This window comes from Cotesia typhae, unplaced genomic scaffold (assembly GCF_013202065.1).
Source record: "Cotesia typhae breed Kobodo isofemale line unplaced genomic scaffold, CoteBio_Ctyphae contig_26, whole genome shotgun sequence".
NCBI classification, from domain to species: domain Eukaryota; kingdom Metazoa; phylum Arthropoda; class Insecta; order Hymenoptera; family Braconidae; genus Cotesia; species Cotesia typhae.
Genome location: NW_027423732.1, coordinates 3,910,057 through 3,929,356, shown reverse-complemented (window position 1 = coordinate 3,929,356; position 19,300 = coordinate 3,910,057). Strand labels below are relative to the sequence as shown.

At 32.6% G+C, this 19,300-nt stretch overlaps 2 protein-coding genes across 2 annotated transcripts in view; one reads left to right on the top strand and one right to left on the bottom strand.

The window, feature by feature from the left end:
* The window catches only part of LOC141525298 (protein trachealess-like), a 379,682-nt gene that overhangs the window by 168,188 nt on the left and 192,194 nt on the right, over positions 1-19,300 (bottom strand). The gene's annotated exons all lie outside the window — the stretch shown is intronic.
* LOC141525459 (uncharacterized) lies at positions 15,187-16,737 on the top strand. Its single transcript, XM_074239973.1, has 2 exons — positions 15,187-15,953; positions 16,130-16,737. The coding sequence occupies exons 1-2, from the start codon at positions 15,770-15,772 to the stop codon at positions 16,735-16,737; spliced, it is 792 nt and encodes a 263-aa protein (XP_074096074.1). The 5' UTR covers positions 15,187-15,769.

Sequence of the window (19,300 nt, the reverse complement as noted above, 5' to 3'; positions counted from 1 at the left end):
GCACACGTGTGATATCATTGCTCAGTTATAGCGGGATGCCCGCATGCAATAATAATGATCAATGATACTCCTGTAAATAAAAAAATTAATATTAGAAAAATCATCCCATAGACAGCCCCATAAAATAAAAAATGTGCGATTTTTTGATAATTAAAACTCAAATTTTCGGTGTCACCGAAAAATGAAAAAAAAAAAAAAAAAAGCCAACAGTCATATTCAATGATACCCCTGTAATTAAAAAAAAAAAAGAAAAGTTATAAAAGTACCCCATACACTCTGAGATACAGCCCCATAAAGCCAAAAATTTGCGATTATTTAATGATGAAATTCAAATGATCAGTGTGCACTTGAAGTTAAAAAAAAAAAGCAATAAAAATAATCAGTGACACTACTGTAGACCAAAAAAATTGAAAAAAATAAAAAACTACCCCATAGACAGGGAGATACAGCCCCGTAAAGCCGAAAATTCGCGATTATTTAATAATGAAATTCAAATGATCAGTGTGCACTTGAAGTGAAAAAAAAAGCAATAAAAATAATCAGTGACACTACAGTAGGTGAAGAAAATTTTTAAAAATAAAAACTACCCCATAGACAGGGAGATACAGTCCCATAAAGCCAAAAATTGTGCGATATTTCAATAATTAAAATAGAAATTTTCGACGACTACTCAAAATTTCAAATAAAAATCTAGGACTAATAGTTAACTATACCCATAACAATCAGAAAAAAATTAAAAATTACAAAAACCACCCCATAGACACTAAGATACAGCCTAATAAAGCCGAGTATTTCGGGATTATTTAACATAAAAATTAAAATATTCACAGTGCATTCGAAATAGAAAAAAATACCAATCAAAATTATCAGTGGTACTTTTGACCATCAGACAAATTTAAAAATTGTAAAAACACCCCATAGATACCGAAATATGACTTGATAACGCACAAAAATCGGGATTGCTTAGAAATTAAAATTCAAATTATTGGTGCCCATTGAAGATCAACAAAAGAAACCTTTTGTACTTATCGATTAAACTCCTGTGTATCGAAAAAAATTATTATTTAAAAAACCACCCCGCAAACTCCGAATTATGATCCCATTAAGCTGAAAATTTCTGATTTTTAGTAATTAAAATGCTACTTCTCGGTGTCCGTTGAAAATAAATGAAAAGTATGAAAACTCATTTTCAGATATACTCTTGTAAGCAAAAAAATAAGATTTGAAAAAACACCATACACTCGCGATTTGTCGATTTTTATTTGACGTAAATTGAAATTCTCGGTGTCCACTTAAAATAACAGAATTACAATAATCTTCCTATCTAATGTAACCTCGGTCATACACAAAGATATCAAAATTATGGAATCCACCCTATAAACACCGAGATACACCCCCATAAACTGGCGATAAGTCGATGTTTAATTTACTTTCAATGAAATTCTCGGTGTCCACTGAAAATAACAAAAAGAAAATAATCCTTCTATTCAATTTAACGTCAGTCATACATAAAAATATCTAAATTATGGAGTCCACCCCATAGACACTGAGATGCGCCCCCATAAAGCCGCGATTTGTCAATTTTTCATTTATTTAATTTGAAATTTTCGGTATCCACTGAAAATAAGCCAAAGAAAACTATCCCACTTTCCAGTTCAATCTTCGTCATGAATTAAAAAAAGAAAATTTCGGAATCCACCCTATAAACATCAGGAGACAACCCTATAAAGCCGCGATTTTTCGATTTTCCATTGATTTAAATGGAAATTCTCGGTGTCCACTGAAAATAACGTAAAAAAAATTATCGTACTTTCCAATGTAACCTTTGTAAAGAATTGAAAAATCAAAACTTAAGAATCCACCTCATAGACACTGAGATACACCCCCATAAAGCTGCGATTTCTCCATTATTTGTGAAGTTAAGTTGAAATTCTCGGTGTCAACTCGGAATAACTCAAAGAAAATTATCTTTCTTTCCAGTTTAACGTTTTTATGAATTAAAAAATCAAAATTTTGGAATCCACCCCATAAACACCGAGAGGCAACCCCACAATGCCACAATTGTTCGATTTTTATTGATTTAAATTGAAATTCTCGGTGTCTACTCAAAATAAGTAAAAGAAAATTATTGTACTTTTTAATGTTATCTCTGTTATAAAATAATAAATCAAAATTTTAGAATCCACCCCACAGACACCGAGATACATCCCCATACAGTCGCTATTTGTCGATTTTTAATTGACTTAAATTGAAATTCTCGGTATCCACTTAAAATAAAGAGCATAAACTCATTCCACTTTCCAATTTACTCTTTTTAATAAATGAAAATATCAAAATTCAAGAATTCACCCCATAGACCCCAAGATACGCCTCCATAAAGCCGCGATTTATCGATTTTTTGTGGATTGATATCGAAATTTTCGGTGTCATATGAAAATTTGAATTTCAATTATTGAAAAATCGCGAATTGTTGGCTTTATTTGGATGTTTGTTAGTGTCTATGCGGTGGATTTTCAAGAGTTAAGTTTTTTTATGTTTTTAAGGGTGTAATTTAAAAGTACAATAGGTTTCTCTTGTTTTTGTTAAATGGACACCAAGAATTTCAATTTCAATTACTAACAAATCACAAATTAGCGGATTTATGGGGTCCTATCTCGCCGTTAATGGGGTGTTTTTTTCAAATCTTATTTTTTTGATGCTTACAAGAGTATATCTGAAAATGAGTTTTCATACTTTTCATTTATTTTCAACGGACACCGAGAAGTAGCATTTTAATTACTAAAAAATCAGAAATTTTCAGCTTAATGGGGTCATAATTCGGAGTTTGCGGGGTGGTTTTTTAAATAATAATTTTTTCGATACACAGGAGTTTAATCGATAAGTACAAAAGGTTTCTTTTGTTGATTTTCAATGGGCACCAATAATTTGAATTTTAATTTCTAAGCAATCCCGATTTTTGTGCGTTATCAAGACATATTTCGGTATCTATGGGGTGTTTTTACAATTTTTAAATTTGTCTGATGGTCAAAAGTACCACTGATAATTTTGATTGGTATTTTTTTCTATTTCGAATGCACTGTGAATATTTTAATTTTTATGTTAAATAATCCCGAAATACTCGGCTTTATTAGGCTGTATCTTAGTGTCTATGGGGTGGTTTTTGTAATTTTTAATTTTTTTCTGATTGTTATGGGTATAGTTAACTATTAGTCCTAGATTTTTATTTGAAATTTTGAGTAGTCGTCGAAAATTTCTATTTTAATTATTGAAATATCGCAAAATTTTTGGCTTTATGGGACTGTATCTCCCTGTCTATGGGGTAGTTTTTTATTTTTAAAAATTTTCTTCACCTACTGTAGTGTCACTGATTATTTTTATTGCTTTTTTTTTTCACTTCAAGTGCACTCTGATCATTTGAATTTCATTATTAAATAATCGCGAATTTTCGGCTTTACGGGGCTGTATCTCCCTGTCTATGGGGTAGTTTTTTATTTTTTTTCAATTTTTTTGGTCTACAGTAGTGTCACTGATTATTTTTATTGCTTTTTTTTTAACTTCAAGTGCACACTGATCATTTGAATTTCATCATTAAATAATCGCAAATTTTTGGCTTTATGGGGCTGTATCTCAGAGTGTATGGGGTACTTTCAAAACTTTTCTTTTTTTTTTTAATTACAGGGGTATCATATTGAATATGACTGTTGGCTTTTTTTTTTTTCATTTTTCGGTGACACCGAAAATTTGAGTTTTAATTATCAAAAAATCGCACATTTTTTATTTTATGGGGCTGTCTATGGGATGATTTTTCTAATAATCTTAATTTTTTTATTTACAGGAGTATCATTGATCATCATTATTGCATGCGGGCATCCCGCTATAACTGAGCAATGATATCACACGTGTGCAAGCGAGCGCGCACTCATTGCCTGTCGCGCTTCCACTCGCTCGCTCTTGCGCCTACCGTTCTGCCGCTAAACCGCGCTCCTCATTGGTCTATTTTCATAAATTTGTAGTAATTTTTCTATGGGTCTGATCGAAAAATGGTAAAGGATTTTTCTATTCAGAATCCAATTTTCTACCACACCCTGTCCGGTGGCTCACGACTTCTGAGACACCCTATATATATATATATATATATATATATATATATATATATATATATATATATATATATATATATATATATATATATATATATATATATATATATATATATATAGGGCCATTTTTCGTATATACTTATGTATGAGTATATATAATTATATATAATCTTATTTACCTGGGTCATTTAAAGATCTGACCAAATCTGGTCAGATCTGATTATATCTGGCCAGATCTCGTCAGATAGAGACATTTTAAAGATCTGGCCAGATCTGCTTATATGTGGCCAGATCTAATCCGTTTTTCCCGGATTTTCCGTATCGGGTGAGGCCGAATGGGGCTTTTTTACGTGCTTTTCATTAGCTTCACTTGTAGGTATGTTTGTATGTTTGTAACCGACTCCTTTGGGCGCGACTTTGACCCACTTAAAACGACGAGATTTCGTTCAAACTTTGTAGATTTATCGAGGGTCGATGACAATACACTAATTTGATAAAATTATTCTATTTTTCTATTTGCAAAATAAGATTTTTGTTAATTTATATCATTTTTATCAATAGTCGATAAGGCAAGAATTATAATTTTAATTTTTTAATCATTTTTTCTATAGTCGATAAAGCAGGAATTTAAATTTCCAACAATTATTTTTAGTTGATTTATCAAATGTTAACAAATTTTCAAACACCAAAGAGAATTTTTAATTCAACAAAACAATAATAGTTTAAAAAGACTGAAAAATCACGCTTTTATCAATAAACCAAACTGAAAAGTAAAAAATAAATAATAGTTTTAAAAAATTAAAAAACACGGTTTCTATAAAAAACCAAACTAAAAAATAGAAAATAAATTTCAATTAAGAATTGTGTTAAGAATTTCAATAAATATAAATTAAAAATAGTGTGAATAAAAAAAAATTATTTCATTTTAAAAAAAGCGTGGGGTGCTTTTTAAGATTTTATCAAAATGATAATCATTCTACTCATATCTGTCAATAAAATATTTATAACTACTGACACCATGTACCCCACGCTTTCTTTAAAATGAAATAATTTTTTTTTTATTCACACTAATTTTAATTTATATTTATTGAAATTTTTAACACTATTCTTAATTTAAATTTATTTTTTATTTTTTAGTTTGGTTTTTTATAAAAAGCGTATTTTTTAGTTTTGTAAAACTATTATTTATTCCATTATTGAAACTTGGATAAGTATGTCAACGCTTTCGTAATACTTATAATAGGTACTGCAATTGTTGTTCATCTTTTCTCAGATAATTTTAACAATCGCCGATTTATGCGATTTTTGGTTTAGCAACGTTGTTGAATAATTTTCGTAATTTAGAAACGTCCAATATTTGTTGTCATTTTCATCACTGGGACAATTACGATATTATATACTCAATAATCGTAGGGTTGTTTAAATATGTCAAACAATTCTAGAAATTTTCCAAAACGTCTTGGAGTGAGAAAATATCGGTACATTCGGACCAGATATGTTGTATTCAACCTGGTAAATTTGGAGGAATCTCAAAAAAACTGAAAAGAAATTTTTTTTATGTGGTTATTTTTAAATAATTTTGAGTGGCTCTACTGATCGACCTTTGAAAGTAATGAGCTCTTAACATAAAAAAAACTACGTCGATCGCTGCCTGTCCGGTTAAAATCGGTTAATTTGTTCGTGAGTTATCGTTCACGAAAGAAAACCGAAAAAAGTGTTTTTTTCTGAATTTCTTCAAAATTCCTAGTCCGATCAAATTAAATCCAAAGATTCTCTATGAGGCTTAAAAAATGCGTTGAATGCCGCCAACTGCGTAGAAATCAGTTCATTTATTCAAAAGTTATTTCGATTTAAAAATTTGAAAATGAGTATTTTACCAAATGTCTATCAGACTTTTGAGCTCGAAGAGCTCAAAAGCATACAAGAGCTATTTTTTTTAGCTTAGAGAGTTCAAAATTATACACAAATTGTATTTTTGAGCTCAAAAAGCTCAAAAACGCCCTAAGTGTAATTTTGAGCGTTCAGGTATGGAATTGGCGGGAAGTTGCAGAGATGGCCTTCGGGGTCAACCGTTTTCCTAATTTATATTATTTATTTTTATTAGTATACCAGTCTTGGTTACGACAAGATTGAGTTGATGGTAACTGACGCATGAAAGCAACTGTGCCATTACCATCCCGGGTAAAAAAGATTATACATAATTATATATACTCATATATAATTATATATGAAAAATGGCCCTATAAAATTATATACAATTATATAGAATTAGATATAATTATCAATAATTATATAGAATTATTTCCATTGAAAAAAAAACCGGCACGCGCGGGAATCGAACCTAAGACCTGACGCTTAAAAGACTAATTATTTACTTTTTTTTTTTTTTTAATCAAGTTTATTTGCTTTAGAAAAATGCATGTTTTCTTATTAATTATTAGGCTGCAAACACAAAACTTAAAAACTCGCCTTACACATTTCTTAGTCCATTGGAAGGACAAACTATGATTGCAATTGGTCTCCTTGATTGGAGCAGCTTATTGCCAATACTAATTACTTATAAATAAACAGTGTAACAGTTTTACCTGTACAGGTTGGCCCCTAATCAATTTTATAAATAAATAAACAAAACTAACAACCAATATAATTATTAGGGCGCCACCAGGATTTTTAATCACGGTTCCTGAAACCGGTCCAGAGCTGAGAAAACTTAATCTTAGGGTAGAGAGAGTGGAGGAAGGTGCTGTTGAATAATAAACAATTAATTAACAAGATCGATCGATATTTATTAACAATAAAAAATTAACAAATTTAACAATTTCAGCGCTCACTCACACACTATAATTAACTTATTATCTAACGAAGCGGAGAATAACTGCGAAATAAACGATATTTACAAACGAACCTTCCAACGACGATACGATGACTAGATGGGCTTTTTCTAATAAACGGTCTCCCACACCTGTCCTTAAACTATTGTGCTTTTTCTAACAAACGGTCTCCCACACCTGTCCTTAACTAATGGGCTTTTTCTAACAAATGGTCTCCCACACCTATCCTACAACTAAGCTTAAAATTACAAGTCCACCGGACTACCAAAACGAACTAACTTTCCACACTTTTATGACTTAAAATTAAGTCCACCGGACTACCAAACTTAACACTATTAACACTCTCTATCACACATTACCCGTACAATTCTTCACACACATAACCCACACGTTGCTTAATTGAATTTTATAATTTTAAATTGAAGCAAATGATTTTAATTTAATTACAATATTATTAATTTAAATTATTCAATCATTAGTAATTAATAAAACGACAATTTTCAATTAACAATCAAGTTTCAAATAGCTATTACAATTCTCACATTCCAATTGTTAATCGTCCTTGGTTTAAAATATTAAACAGCTTAAAATTCCTATGTCATTATTTCGAACGAGAGGCTTAATACCTTGAATTAACTTTTATTAAATAAATTAATCACAATATAAATTTTTATAATCAAGTTCAAAATTATTAATACAAGTTTAATTAACTAATTCTGACTAAGTTTTTACTGTGATAATTTTGACTCAATAACTGATTCCTTGGACCTAATGTCTACGCCGACAATTATCAAATTCAGCAATTTTAACTCAACTACTTCACGGACTTAATCCCCAAAATTACTTAATTTCCACGTGACAATATAAATTAATTTCGATAATCTTCTACTATAAATTATTCTCAAAAATTAATTCTTAATAAAATATTCTTAATAATTTTTTCTTAATAAAAAATATTAATAATAATTCTCTGATCGTTTTATCAATTATAAAAAATTCGACACAAGTCGAAATATTCAAAATTTATTTGCTAGAACATTCGCTAGCTAAGTTTTGCTGGACCTTGGGTATTGGAATTTACTGCGACACAAAAATGTACTGACGCTCGACCAAAATTCCACGAATAAAAGTTTGTTGATTATTTTCAAATAACAAAATTAATCTATTTTACTAAGTTAATTATAAAAATAAATTTAACGAATTTTCAGATGTTAATTAATTGATTGATAATTTTTAGTTATTAAAATTTTCCCACAAGGTCGATTGAGTGATCTTCGGGTATAAACCCCCATGAAAATCACTAAATCCAATACTAGCAAATGTTCCACAATTAATTTATTAGTAATCGTCGATTACGATCCAATTGATAAAATAGGAGAAGTAACTGGGTATTGGGTAAACCGCGGTCCACTTTGTAACAATACTTTTCCCAAATTTTTTCCGGAGGCGGGAATACCGGCTGGGTAGGGTATTTTACGCTCGCCCTTTTTAATAAATAGTAATAAAATCCACCCGAAACTCCTCAGGCTGGGTTAGTGCACGAAAGGACGCCAGGTAATTTTATCGAAAAATTACCAAAATGATAGAAATGCCAAGGGCCTCGCCGGACGACCAATTAACGACTCGGAATAACGTGAATGAAAAGTGAATTACGGAGTGATTAAAGCCAATATTAAAATAGAGTGAAAATAGAGATAGTAAATAGTAGACCGCAAAGTAATGTTTTATATCAATTAATTAAAGTAGGAAAGGTAAGTTGCAGGAAAATACAAGGAATTAAGAGTTAGCAGAAAGGAAGCAATTCGATAAGTTACCAGATTGATTAATTAAATAACTTTCATATGTAGATTTATTTTAATTACGGCCTCAGAGGTTAAAATTGTTGAGATCCTCGCTGGCCGACTTATTTCTATTTTTGTATACAAATAAATTCTTTTTGAATATCTTAATCAATAATTAATTTTTTTGTTAATCTCGAATATGTCGCATTCGCATTCGAGTGTAATTATAATCGCAAAAATAATTTTTGCAGTGAACAGATCTAAATAATATTAAGTACGATTTGCTCATAAAAATATATCAGCGGTGGCAATCACTGTTTATCAATGGTAATTTTAAGTAACGCAAAATGATAGTTACAAATAAGGCAAAATAATACTTATAGATAATGCAAAATAATATTTATAGACAACGCCAATTGTAAGTTGATTCATAATATTCAACATTCGATGTTGGTGATCACACTGTTTTCAAAAATTAATAATAGTTATAACATAAACGACGTTGATCGCAACTTGCGTTAATTGATTTTTTTTTTAAATTTAGTCGCCAAGCATAAATAATAATAATGATAAATAATATTTACTAACATAACTTATAAAGTAATATCCAAATTGGTAACTTTGATATTAATTAATATTTAACTACATCAATAATTATTCGCTCTTGAAATATCATGAACACAATAATAATAATAAATTGCGTAGAAAGATAATTATGAGAATATCGCAGGATCAAATTTATATCTTAATAACTACGCAATAAAATTTTGACATGAGTCACAGGACGCGATCAGGTGATTAACCGCCGCGAATTTCCCCCGAGAGACCTGTATTTAATTTCTCTAATGAATTAACCCACGTTTGGTCACAAATAAGTTTGATTTTATTATCAAACAATTTAATGCAATTAATTTATTATACGATAGCCACGTGGCCAAGATGACGGTCTCACGTGGGAAACCGGCGCTGGATCCCGCCCAGGAGAATCTCAACAATTACCACGGTGGAATAATATCGAGGATTTACCAGAATATATTAAGTCACCAGGCCGAAATACTCTCGGTGGAATGAATGAAAAGCTGATAAACAGCTGCTTTGCCAATTAAGCAATAATTATAAACAATATTACAATGTAATGACTTGAGCACACTGATGCACTCTCCCCGATTTCACGCCTGTCCCCTTTTTTTTATTCCACCGGCTGCATGCAACTAGTTGCCGCTACTGACCTGCCCTCTTGAGGGACTTCCCGTCACCTCGGCTCATGCCAGTATTGTTTTTGAAAAGTCCAATTCCACCGCGTGATAAATAATTTTCTCCCAGGACATGAATCGAGCCGGCACCCGCGTAAAATATTAATTTAATAACAATCATAACCATTATTTAAATAATCATTTAACAAATAAACCAAACGTGAGTTTCAGGCATGAATTTGAGCCGAGCTTCAGGCTCGTGTGCTCCAAGTTGGGGACCTCGGGCGTCCTCAGGCCCGTCGGCCGTTCACCCGAGCCCCGTAACTTTTATAAATTAATTTAAGTAAATAAACTAATTATTTAAACTAAATGATTAAATTTGTCTCTTAATACTTCTTAGTCGCCGGCGATCACCTTGATCGCGTTTGGGCTGAAATAAAGTACAAATAAATAATACAGACTTAAAACTAAATCTTATTTTATAATAAATTTTAATTTATTCGCCCAGGAGATGCCGCCATCTGGCGGAGCCTCCGACACCAGTGCGCTCAAGCCCGGTGGAAAATGCCACAGCGTGTAAACACTGTGACAACTTCTTTCCCACAGAGTAATAATTGATACCTTGACAAACAAAACGATGATCTAACTCACTCGTTGAGGATGAAGTCCTAGTTGTAGTTGGCTTCCTTCGTCTCGTCACTACTCCGGGGATCGGTCCTTCTTGATTTCCGTGGCACTCAGTCTGGCGGTCACACTACTTCTCCCTTTTCCACTGCACGGCTCACCTATTTTAACCCAAACTCACCCCCTCCTATTCTCCCTTTAGGCCCGAAGATCGAGACGCGCCAGTGCTATGTCGAATAACTATCGATATCCGGTGACTTATCGATTAAGGGTAATTTTACCCTGTTACAACAGTTTTTACTCTAATTTAAATTTAACACTTGTTATTATTTATAAACAGTCTCTTTTAATTATTGTCTTTTATCAGTGGAAAAATTTCCTTGAAACCACTGTCATCACTAATTTCCCAATCTTAAAAACTAAATGAAATAAATAATTAAAAAAAAATAAAATACTATGTAGACAAAAAAAAGAAAAAATAATATCCCCCTAATGGGGTAATCACTTTCGTAGGCGTGTTCTGAGTTCCTTCCGGTGCTTTGCTTTTTCGGTGAACCACCAATATTTCTCGCGTAGTCTATGCGAGTCAAGTTTGTCTTTCAATGGGAGAGCAGTGGAGTAAGAGAAGTCAAACCATCTTAGTTTTCGGTCGTCTGGGGCAAAATTAATTTTTTTGTTTGCTTTGTGTCGTTTCCAGTGCAATAGTATGGGGACATCGTTTTCATCTTGGATGAGTCCTTTCTTGTCTAAAGTAATAAAGGCTTGAGGAGGTAGCAAGCCCGTCTCGTTACGTTTTTCGAATTCAGCGTCAGAGAAGATCACCAGCTTTTTTATGTTATTGTCAATTTGTGGGATCTTGCTGAAGTAGTCCCGCACAAGTTTGATAATGTGATTATCAATCCTTGGAATATCAGCGATGTCGTAGATTACCGAATTCTAGATGAATCTCTTGAAGTTCGTCTCCGCAGATCTATATACCCCAATACAAGCTCGAAGACATTTTTTTTCGAAAATTCTGAAATTTTCCATCACTGCAGCGCTCGTATTCCACCAAATTGGGGCCGCGTAAGTTAGTATTGGCTTGACTAGCAGTAGATAGCAGATGATTTTGGATCTTCTGCTAAGACTTTTATTGTAAAAGATGCGGCTATTCGCCTTGAAGGCCGCTTTTGCCTTTGTCAACTGGATATCTGGATGGTAACGCAGCCGTAGAAGATGGTCAATATAGACTCCTAGATATTTAACCGTGTTTCTGTGAGGTATTTTAACCTCCTCGTTGGTGTTAGGAGACAGAGTCGAGATTTGGAACTCCTTGAGTTTGGCCAAGGCATTTTTGCTTAAGTGATTTGCTTCTCTTCTGAATACTATTGTCTCACACTTTTCAGGATTCATTCACATGTTCCAAGTCTTGTAGAAGGTGTTGATTTTGTTGACCAAGTCCTCTACCCGCTTTTTGAGGGTTTCTGGCTGTTTTTCAGCCACTCCGATTATCAGATCGTCTGCGTACGCTGCAGCAAATAGACTTTCGTCAGTGTTCAGGCCGTATATGCTGAGGAGCATCATGGTAAGTAGGCAGAAAAGGATCGGTGAGTTGACAGTACCCTGCTGCAAACCTTCAAGAATTTTGTATCTTTTTTTAGACAAGTTGGAGCCATCCCAGGTGCGGAATGTCCTTCCCATAATCATGTCGACGATAGTCAATAGAAGCCATTGCGGGAACCCGAGTTTGATTAGCCTCAAGATTAGTCCGTTGATCCACATGGAGTCAAATGCCTTTTCAAGGTCGATTAAGGCTACACCAACCCTGAGGTTGTCTAAAAGGTAGTTGAACAGCGTGTCCAGAATTTTATGAATAGCGAGTGTAGAGCTATGTTGCGCACGAAAGCCAAACTGTAGATTGTGCATAATCTTTTTATCGCGGCAAACCCTGACGATGTGGTCGTTGATTACCATTTCAAAGACCTTTCTCAGGTTGGAGGTAAGGCTTATTGGCCTGTAGCTGGTAGGAGTACTTAGATCCTTATCTTTTTTTAGGATTGGGAGAACTTTAGCTTCTTTCCAGGCTTCTGGGAAGTAGGTTAGATTTAATGCATTGTTGAAAATGATTACCAATGTCCTGATGACTCTGGTGGCAGGTGTTTCAGTATGACGGAAGGAATTTCATCCGGACCACTAGACGTTTTATTCGGCAGCTTCTTGAGAATTTGCATCAGCTGATTTGGGATTGTGAATGGACATTCGTCTTCAATTTCTGTCCTTGGGTTCAGGGCACTGTTGTTACTATTGAAAGTAGTGAGAGTAGCTCCATCCGCTCGTCTGTTGCTGATTTTGAGAGTGATTTTGGTTTCTCCCGCTATTCCGTCAACATAATCTTTGAGCCTCGTTCCCTTATTGAGGTAGCGCGGTGAGTTTATAGACTGATAAAATTCTCCGATGACGTTCAATTTGTCAATCGGGTTGGTTACTATTATTTTATCACCACTCTGGGAAGCGGCGCACATATCGATAGTACCATTTTGGCATATTGGGTCTGTACATTTTACTCGTTGGTCAGCGATTGTTGTGTTTTTCTGTTTTCTCAAGAGACGGTTTATTTTCGGGAAAAAGCCGTCGGATCCCTGTGGTTAATTTGTCGAAGTTGACCTCTCCAGTAGCTATCAACTGCTTTATTCATTTTCTTTCTGAGCTCCGACTTGATCAGATCAATAGTATGCTTTAAGTATACTATGATTCTAGATTCGTCTGGTCTGTTGGATTTCTGGACTTCGTGCAGAAGCTTGATGTTTTTGCTTTTATCATTTTAAAGATTTTTGATTCTGGAGTTTAAGTACTTCAGTATACTGTTGATTTTCTTTATCTCAGGTGCGGCTTTGTTGATGGTCGAGACTAGTGCGTTTGTTATGTCTGTTATGCCGCTATTAATTTCCTTTATTGAGAGGGTTTTGTTGTCTGGTAGGTCCTGGGTATACTCTATGTCCACCATTCTTTCAAAATTTTTTCATTTGATGGCCTTAAGGTTTCGCCGCGGAGTAGGTTGTTGTTATCCTGCAAATTGTTGCCGGGAAGATTTGATGTGAAAAGCAGTGATTTGTGGTCACTGTCATAGTCCGCTGTTCCTAGTTTGTTTCCTAGCTTCAGGTATATGATCTGCATATTGGTGATGCAAATGTCGAGAAAGGCTTGTGCCGGGGTGAATGAAGGCTCATCCGAGGAGTAAATTTTTGCTCTGAATTTACTTATGTTTTCGTATTCCCAGATCCGCAGGTATCTTCCGCGTTCGTTGTCGTTTCTGTCTCCCCAATCTATTCTGCGTGTGTTGAAATCGCCCGCTAGGATAAAATGTGTGTTTGGATCACTGGCATTTAGTATCTGTAGGAGATCGTTGAGCTCGTGGATGAAAATTTTGCGGTTAGAATTTGTTGCGTAGCAGCTGATAATATGAATTTTCTTTTTGTCAGACGAAGGTTCTGTTGTTACTTGAAGAATAATGTATTCCAGCAGTTCATTGTTTTTGGACGTCGGGTATCGAATGATCTGATACCCAATGTTATTTTTGACCATGCTTGCAGTACCGCCACCTTGTTTAGAGTTAAGTCAGTCCGTGCGTATTATTTCGTACGATTTTGACAATATATAGTGTTTATCTGTCAATTTAGTTTCCTAGATTAACACAATATCGGGTTGACATTGTTCAATTCTGCTATGGAGCTCCAGCCTGCGGATGTTGTGTTGGAGCGAGTTCACATTAATAGCCATGAGTTTTAAGGCTGATTGTTGACCGTGCGGACTACTATTTACGGGTATTGGTAATTTCTTTTTATTCAGATGATCCATGATGTAGATCCAGGACATTGAATAAGAAATCTATTCTCTGTAAGTTGTTCGCTATACTTTGGTTGATGTTCGCTCCCATTAGTCCGATTTCTCTGGCCAGAGAACTGATCTCGTTTTTGAGTTGATGTATGCTGCTTAGGGTGATTCAAAAAAAAAGAATATTTTTTTTTTCGTTTGGTACTCTGAAAAATAGGTTCCTAGACACCTCTAAGAAAGCCTCTCCGAGCATGAGTTCTTAATTGTAACGGGAAGGTCCTCCTTCTTACAGTTTTCTATTTTTTCTTATTATCAGATAGAAAAATTTATATCTCGCTTCCAACTACATGAAAAAATATCTTGTTCCTTAGATTTTGTAGGAAATTGAATGCTCTACAAAAAGGTCTCTTACGATTTTTTCGTAAACCCAACCGTTTAAAAGATATTAACGGTTAAAGCTTGATTATTTTTGGGAAAATTTTTTATTTCTTATGAATTTTATAACTCAATGAAAAAAATCATTATGAATGATGAAACTCATAGTTTTGTAGGAAATTTACTGCTCTATAAAAATGGTCTCTTATGATTTTTCGATCAAGTTGAGCGTTTACGAGATATTCATCGTCAAACATCAATGCATATCAATTTTTCTAGTTTTTGATCAATAATTCGAAAAATTTCAATTTATTCTGTGAGTTTCAAGGAAATTTAGACAAATTTGAGTTTTTATTATAAAAGCAACTCCTATAGATGTTTTCTGTTCAAAAATTCATTTGAAAGTTTTTATTCTAATAATATTTTTTTAATTTTATCTTTAATAATTTAAAATCTTAATCGCGTTGTCATTTATTATTATGAAATTTGTTCAGTGCGTATTTTTAAATTGTTTTTCACAAAATATACATAAAATTTTCGTTCGAGGGGATTTTTGTTTTGAATTCCATTTCTTCTTCTGTTTGTCTTCTGAAACTAACGCCATCTATGTTTTTTACTCTCAACTATCTTCAGTATCTACCCATTTAATACCGTATTTTCAGTGTTCCTAAAACTGATCATCTTGAATACGTAATAAAATAATTCATTTTAAATAAGTCTTATAATCATCACATAAATTTATTTATCATCAATTAACCTACAATGAATAAAGAAATACGTTTTATCGGAATACCTCTACAATGAATTTCGGAACGTAAGTTACCAAAAGTGAAAGAGGTTATGCGTGTGTTTTTCTACCAACTTAAAATTTTAAAGTATTCAATCAAACAAAGTGCTAAAAATTCAGTTGACCAAGTTATTGAACTGTGGAGAAAAAATCAGATTCCAACTAGTGGAGCTCCTAATGCAGTCAAAAATTTCTTCGCTATCACAGTCAATGGTTAAAATTACAAAAAAATTTCGATAAAAAGAATTCAGCGCAAAACCAAAAGGAAATGAAATTTCAGACTGATCTTGAACAATTATTCGACATTGTGAGCGAAAAATCCTTAAAAGTGCTTGATGATAATATTAGAAAGTTGTATTTGGATCAAAAATTCGGTACCCATAAAGAGATTCTTTCTAATAATGTACCTGTATCAAACTTAACCACAACTATGATGGGAATAGATGAGAGTAGTAAGTATCTGAGATATTTAATTATTATAAAGTCAGGTAGTAGTGTAACTTTTCATAGATGACTAGATGACATTTGACTAGACAATTTTTGGAGTCCTTTCTTAATTATTTGTCATCAAAATGAATAAATTCTATACATTTTCTTCGTTTAATTTATAAAACAGATCTTATTCCAGACTTAGATCAACCGTCTACCAGTCATGCGATTGTTCCAAGTGAAAAATCAGAGTCGTTCTCTACGTATACATTAAGTGGAGTTACAAATTTTGGATCTGATTCAGAGTATGAACCTCCAATTCCGACAAAACGAGCAAAACTTGATGTCTTAACTCCTGAAGTCATTTTTGGACTCGACCGAGCTAATGTCAGCAGTAGAAATGCGATGTTTATTATTGCTCCGGTTTTACTAGCAGTAGGTATTAAAATTGAAGATACAACGCTCAGTTATAGTTCAATTCAACGAGCTCGTATGCTTCAAAGAGAAGACATTGCTAAAGGACTTAATGACAACTTTAAGACACACGATAAATACGTTGTGCATTGGGACGGAAAAATGCTGAATGACCTTGTTGGATCAAAATCTGTGGAACGGCTACCAGTTATTTTAACTGCATTTGGTACCGAACAATTACTTGGGGTTCCAAAAATGAATTCTGGGACGGCAGACAATCAAACATCAGACATTTTATCGACATTGAGTGAATGGGGTATTACTAATTATGTTAAGGCGATGTGTTTTGACACGACGGCAGTTAATACAGGTAACTTATCAATGATAATTTAATCTAAAAAATATTTAATTATTAACGTTCTAGTTTAATTTTTATTGCTTACTGAATTTCACTTTTGAAATTATTGAGAATTATTTACTCATTTGGATTTTAAATATAATCTACAATTTGTTGAAAATATTAAATTTAACGATAGTTATCTATTTTCTTTATACAGGAATTCATAACGGTACATGTAAGGCAATTAAAAAGACTTTGGGAAGAGAGTTAATCTGGTTACCATGTCGTCACCACATTTTTGAGATCATATTGAGAAGTGCATTTGAAGTATATTGGCCTGTGTCATCTGGGCCAAACGTACCAATGTTCGGAAGATTTAAAAAATCATGGGATGAAATAAATAAAACTAATTATAAATCTGGAATTGAAGATACTGTTGTTGCTGATATCATTTTGGATAAAAATGAAATATCTAGTTTAATTGCACAATCCTTACAGGTATGATTTAACTGCGATTTTAAGAAAAAAAAATTTCTTGTTTCTGACAAATTTTTAATTGTTTTTGATAGTTACTACAACCCCGAGATGACTATAAAGAATTGTTGGAATTGTCGTTGATTTTCCTTGGAGAAATGCCTGAAGAAGAAATTTTTTCAAACGTCCTGGTGCAATTCATCATGCTAGGTGGATGGCGAAGGCAATTTACAGTTTAAAAATGTTTCTCTTCAGAAATGAATTTAAACTTTCTAATAAAGAATTGGACGGTCTTCGGCAAATTTGTATATTTATAGTTACACTGTATTTAAAAGCTTGGTTTTCATCAACTTCTGCAACAACTGCTGCTAATCATGACTTGCAGTTTTTGAAAAATTTATTCGAGTACAAAAATATCAATTCATTGATTTCTTCAGCAACTTGTGAAAAATGATTTTGCATTTATGGTATTTAAGTGATGAACTTGCCATTTTATCATTATTTGACGATACCGTTTCATTGGAAGTAAAAAAATATTGTTGGAGCTGTTAATACTCGTAACGGTACAGATTCTAAAGCTAAAAATTTATAATTGATAAAAACGATTTGAATTCATTAACGCAAAAAGTCTGAGTGACTTTGTTTCTAAAAAGTCTTTAAATCTCTTTAAAATCTTTGATTTACCATATGACTTCCTTGATAAAGATATTGAATCGTGGCCTACTAATGACAGTTACATTGAAAATAAAGAATACTTTAACCAATTGAAAGTTGTTAATGATTCAGCAGAACGAGCTGTTGCATTAGTTAGTGAGTATAATCAATGCTTGACAAAAAATGAAGAGCAATTCCAATACTTATTGCAAATTATCAAAGAACATCGAAAAAACTACCCAAACTGCAATAGAGGAAATTATTTACAGTAAAAGTGTACCGTTATGTTGAAAATATTGAAAATTATATGGCAGTTGATAATTAAATAAATAAATTCTTCGATAAAAAAGTTAAATACTGGTTGTTTCTCACTTGATTCAATACTTTTCATATTAAATTTGACAAAGAAATATGTCATTCACTTCAAATTAAACTAATCATTGGCTATATGTCGAAAAAATGCTCTAATTTCTTGTTTTAATGCAATCAAACAAGCTCAAGACTGAAAACAATATTAAAAAAATTGTTTATAACATTTCTTTATCGATCGAAACTCAAATTTATGTAAATTTTCCTGAAACTCATAGTTTAAATTAAAATTTATCGAATTATTGATCAAAAACTGGAAATATTGATATTCGTTAATGTTTGACGATGAATATCTCGTAACGGCTTCACTTAATCAAAAAATCATAAGAGACCATTTTTGTAGAGCAGTAAATTTCCTACAAAATCATGAGTTCCGCAATCCGAAATAATTTTTTTCATCGACTTATAAAATTCATAATAAAAACGAATATTTTCCTTAAAATAGCCAAACTTCAACTATGAATATCTTTTAATCGGTTGAGTTTTTGAAAAAGTCATAAGAGACCTTTTTTGTAAAGCATTCAATTTCTCACAAAATCTATGCCACGGAATATTTTTCCAAGCAGTTGGAAGCGAGATATAAATTTTTTTATCTGATTATTCGAAAAAAATAGAAACCCGCAAAGCGGAGGACCTTCCCGTTATAATTAAGAGCTTATACTTGGAGAGAATTCTTTTTAGGTGTCTACGAACCTATTTTTCAGAGTATAAAGTCAAAAATAAATTATTCGATTTTTTTGACCCACCCTAATATATACATGTAACATAAGTATTTAAAATTTTTAATATAATATAATATAATGCTTGATGAATAATAATATCTGCTCTAATCTTACATTTAAATTAATTTTAACCTTATTCACTATGACTGTTATTAATTATTATTTTGGATCCTAATAAAATGTCTATAGCAAGCTTCTCTGAATTCGCCAAAAGATGGTTAATTAATACAACTAGGTGGTAGTAAATTCCAAACCCGTATAGCTGATATAATAAATGATTTCTCGTATTTAACTAGTCGGCTTACAGGCAATTTTAGATAATTCTGTCTTATATCACCTCTTTGTAGCCTTGGCGCCAAGAAAACTATATTGTTACCAAACAATTGTACCTGGCCAA

What these genes read in the sequence shown, in the direction of transcription:
- LOC141525459 (XM_074239973.1), top strand. Translation starts at nt 15,770, where the DNA reads ATGAAATTTCAGACTGATCTTGAACAATTATTCGACATTGTGAGCGAA. An exon ending in GATGGGAATAGATGAGAGTA is followed by an intron (nt 15,954 to 16,129) that starts GTAAGTATCTGA and finishes ATCTTATTCCAG; the next exon opens with ACTTAGATCAACCGTCTACC.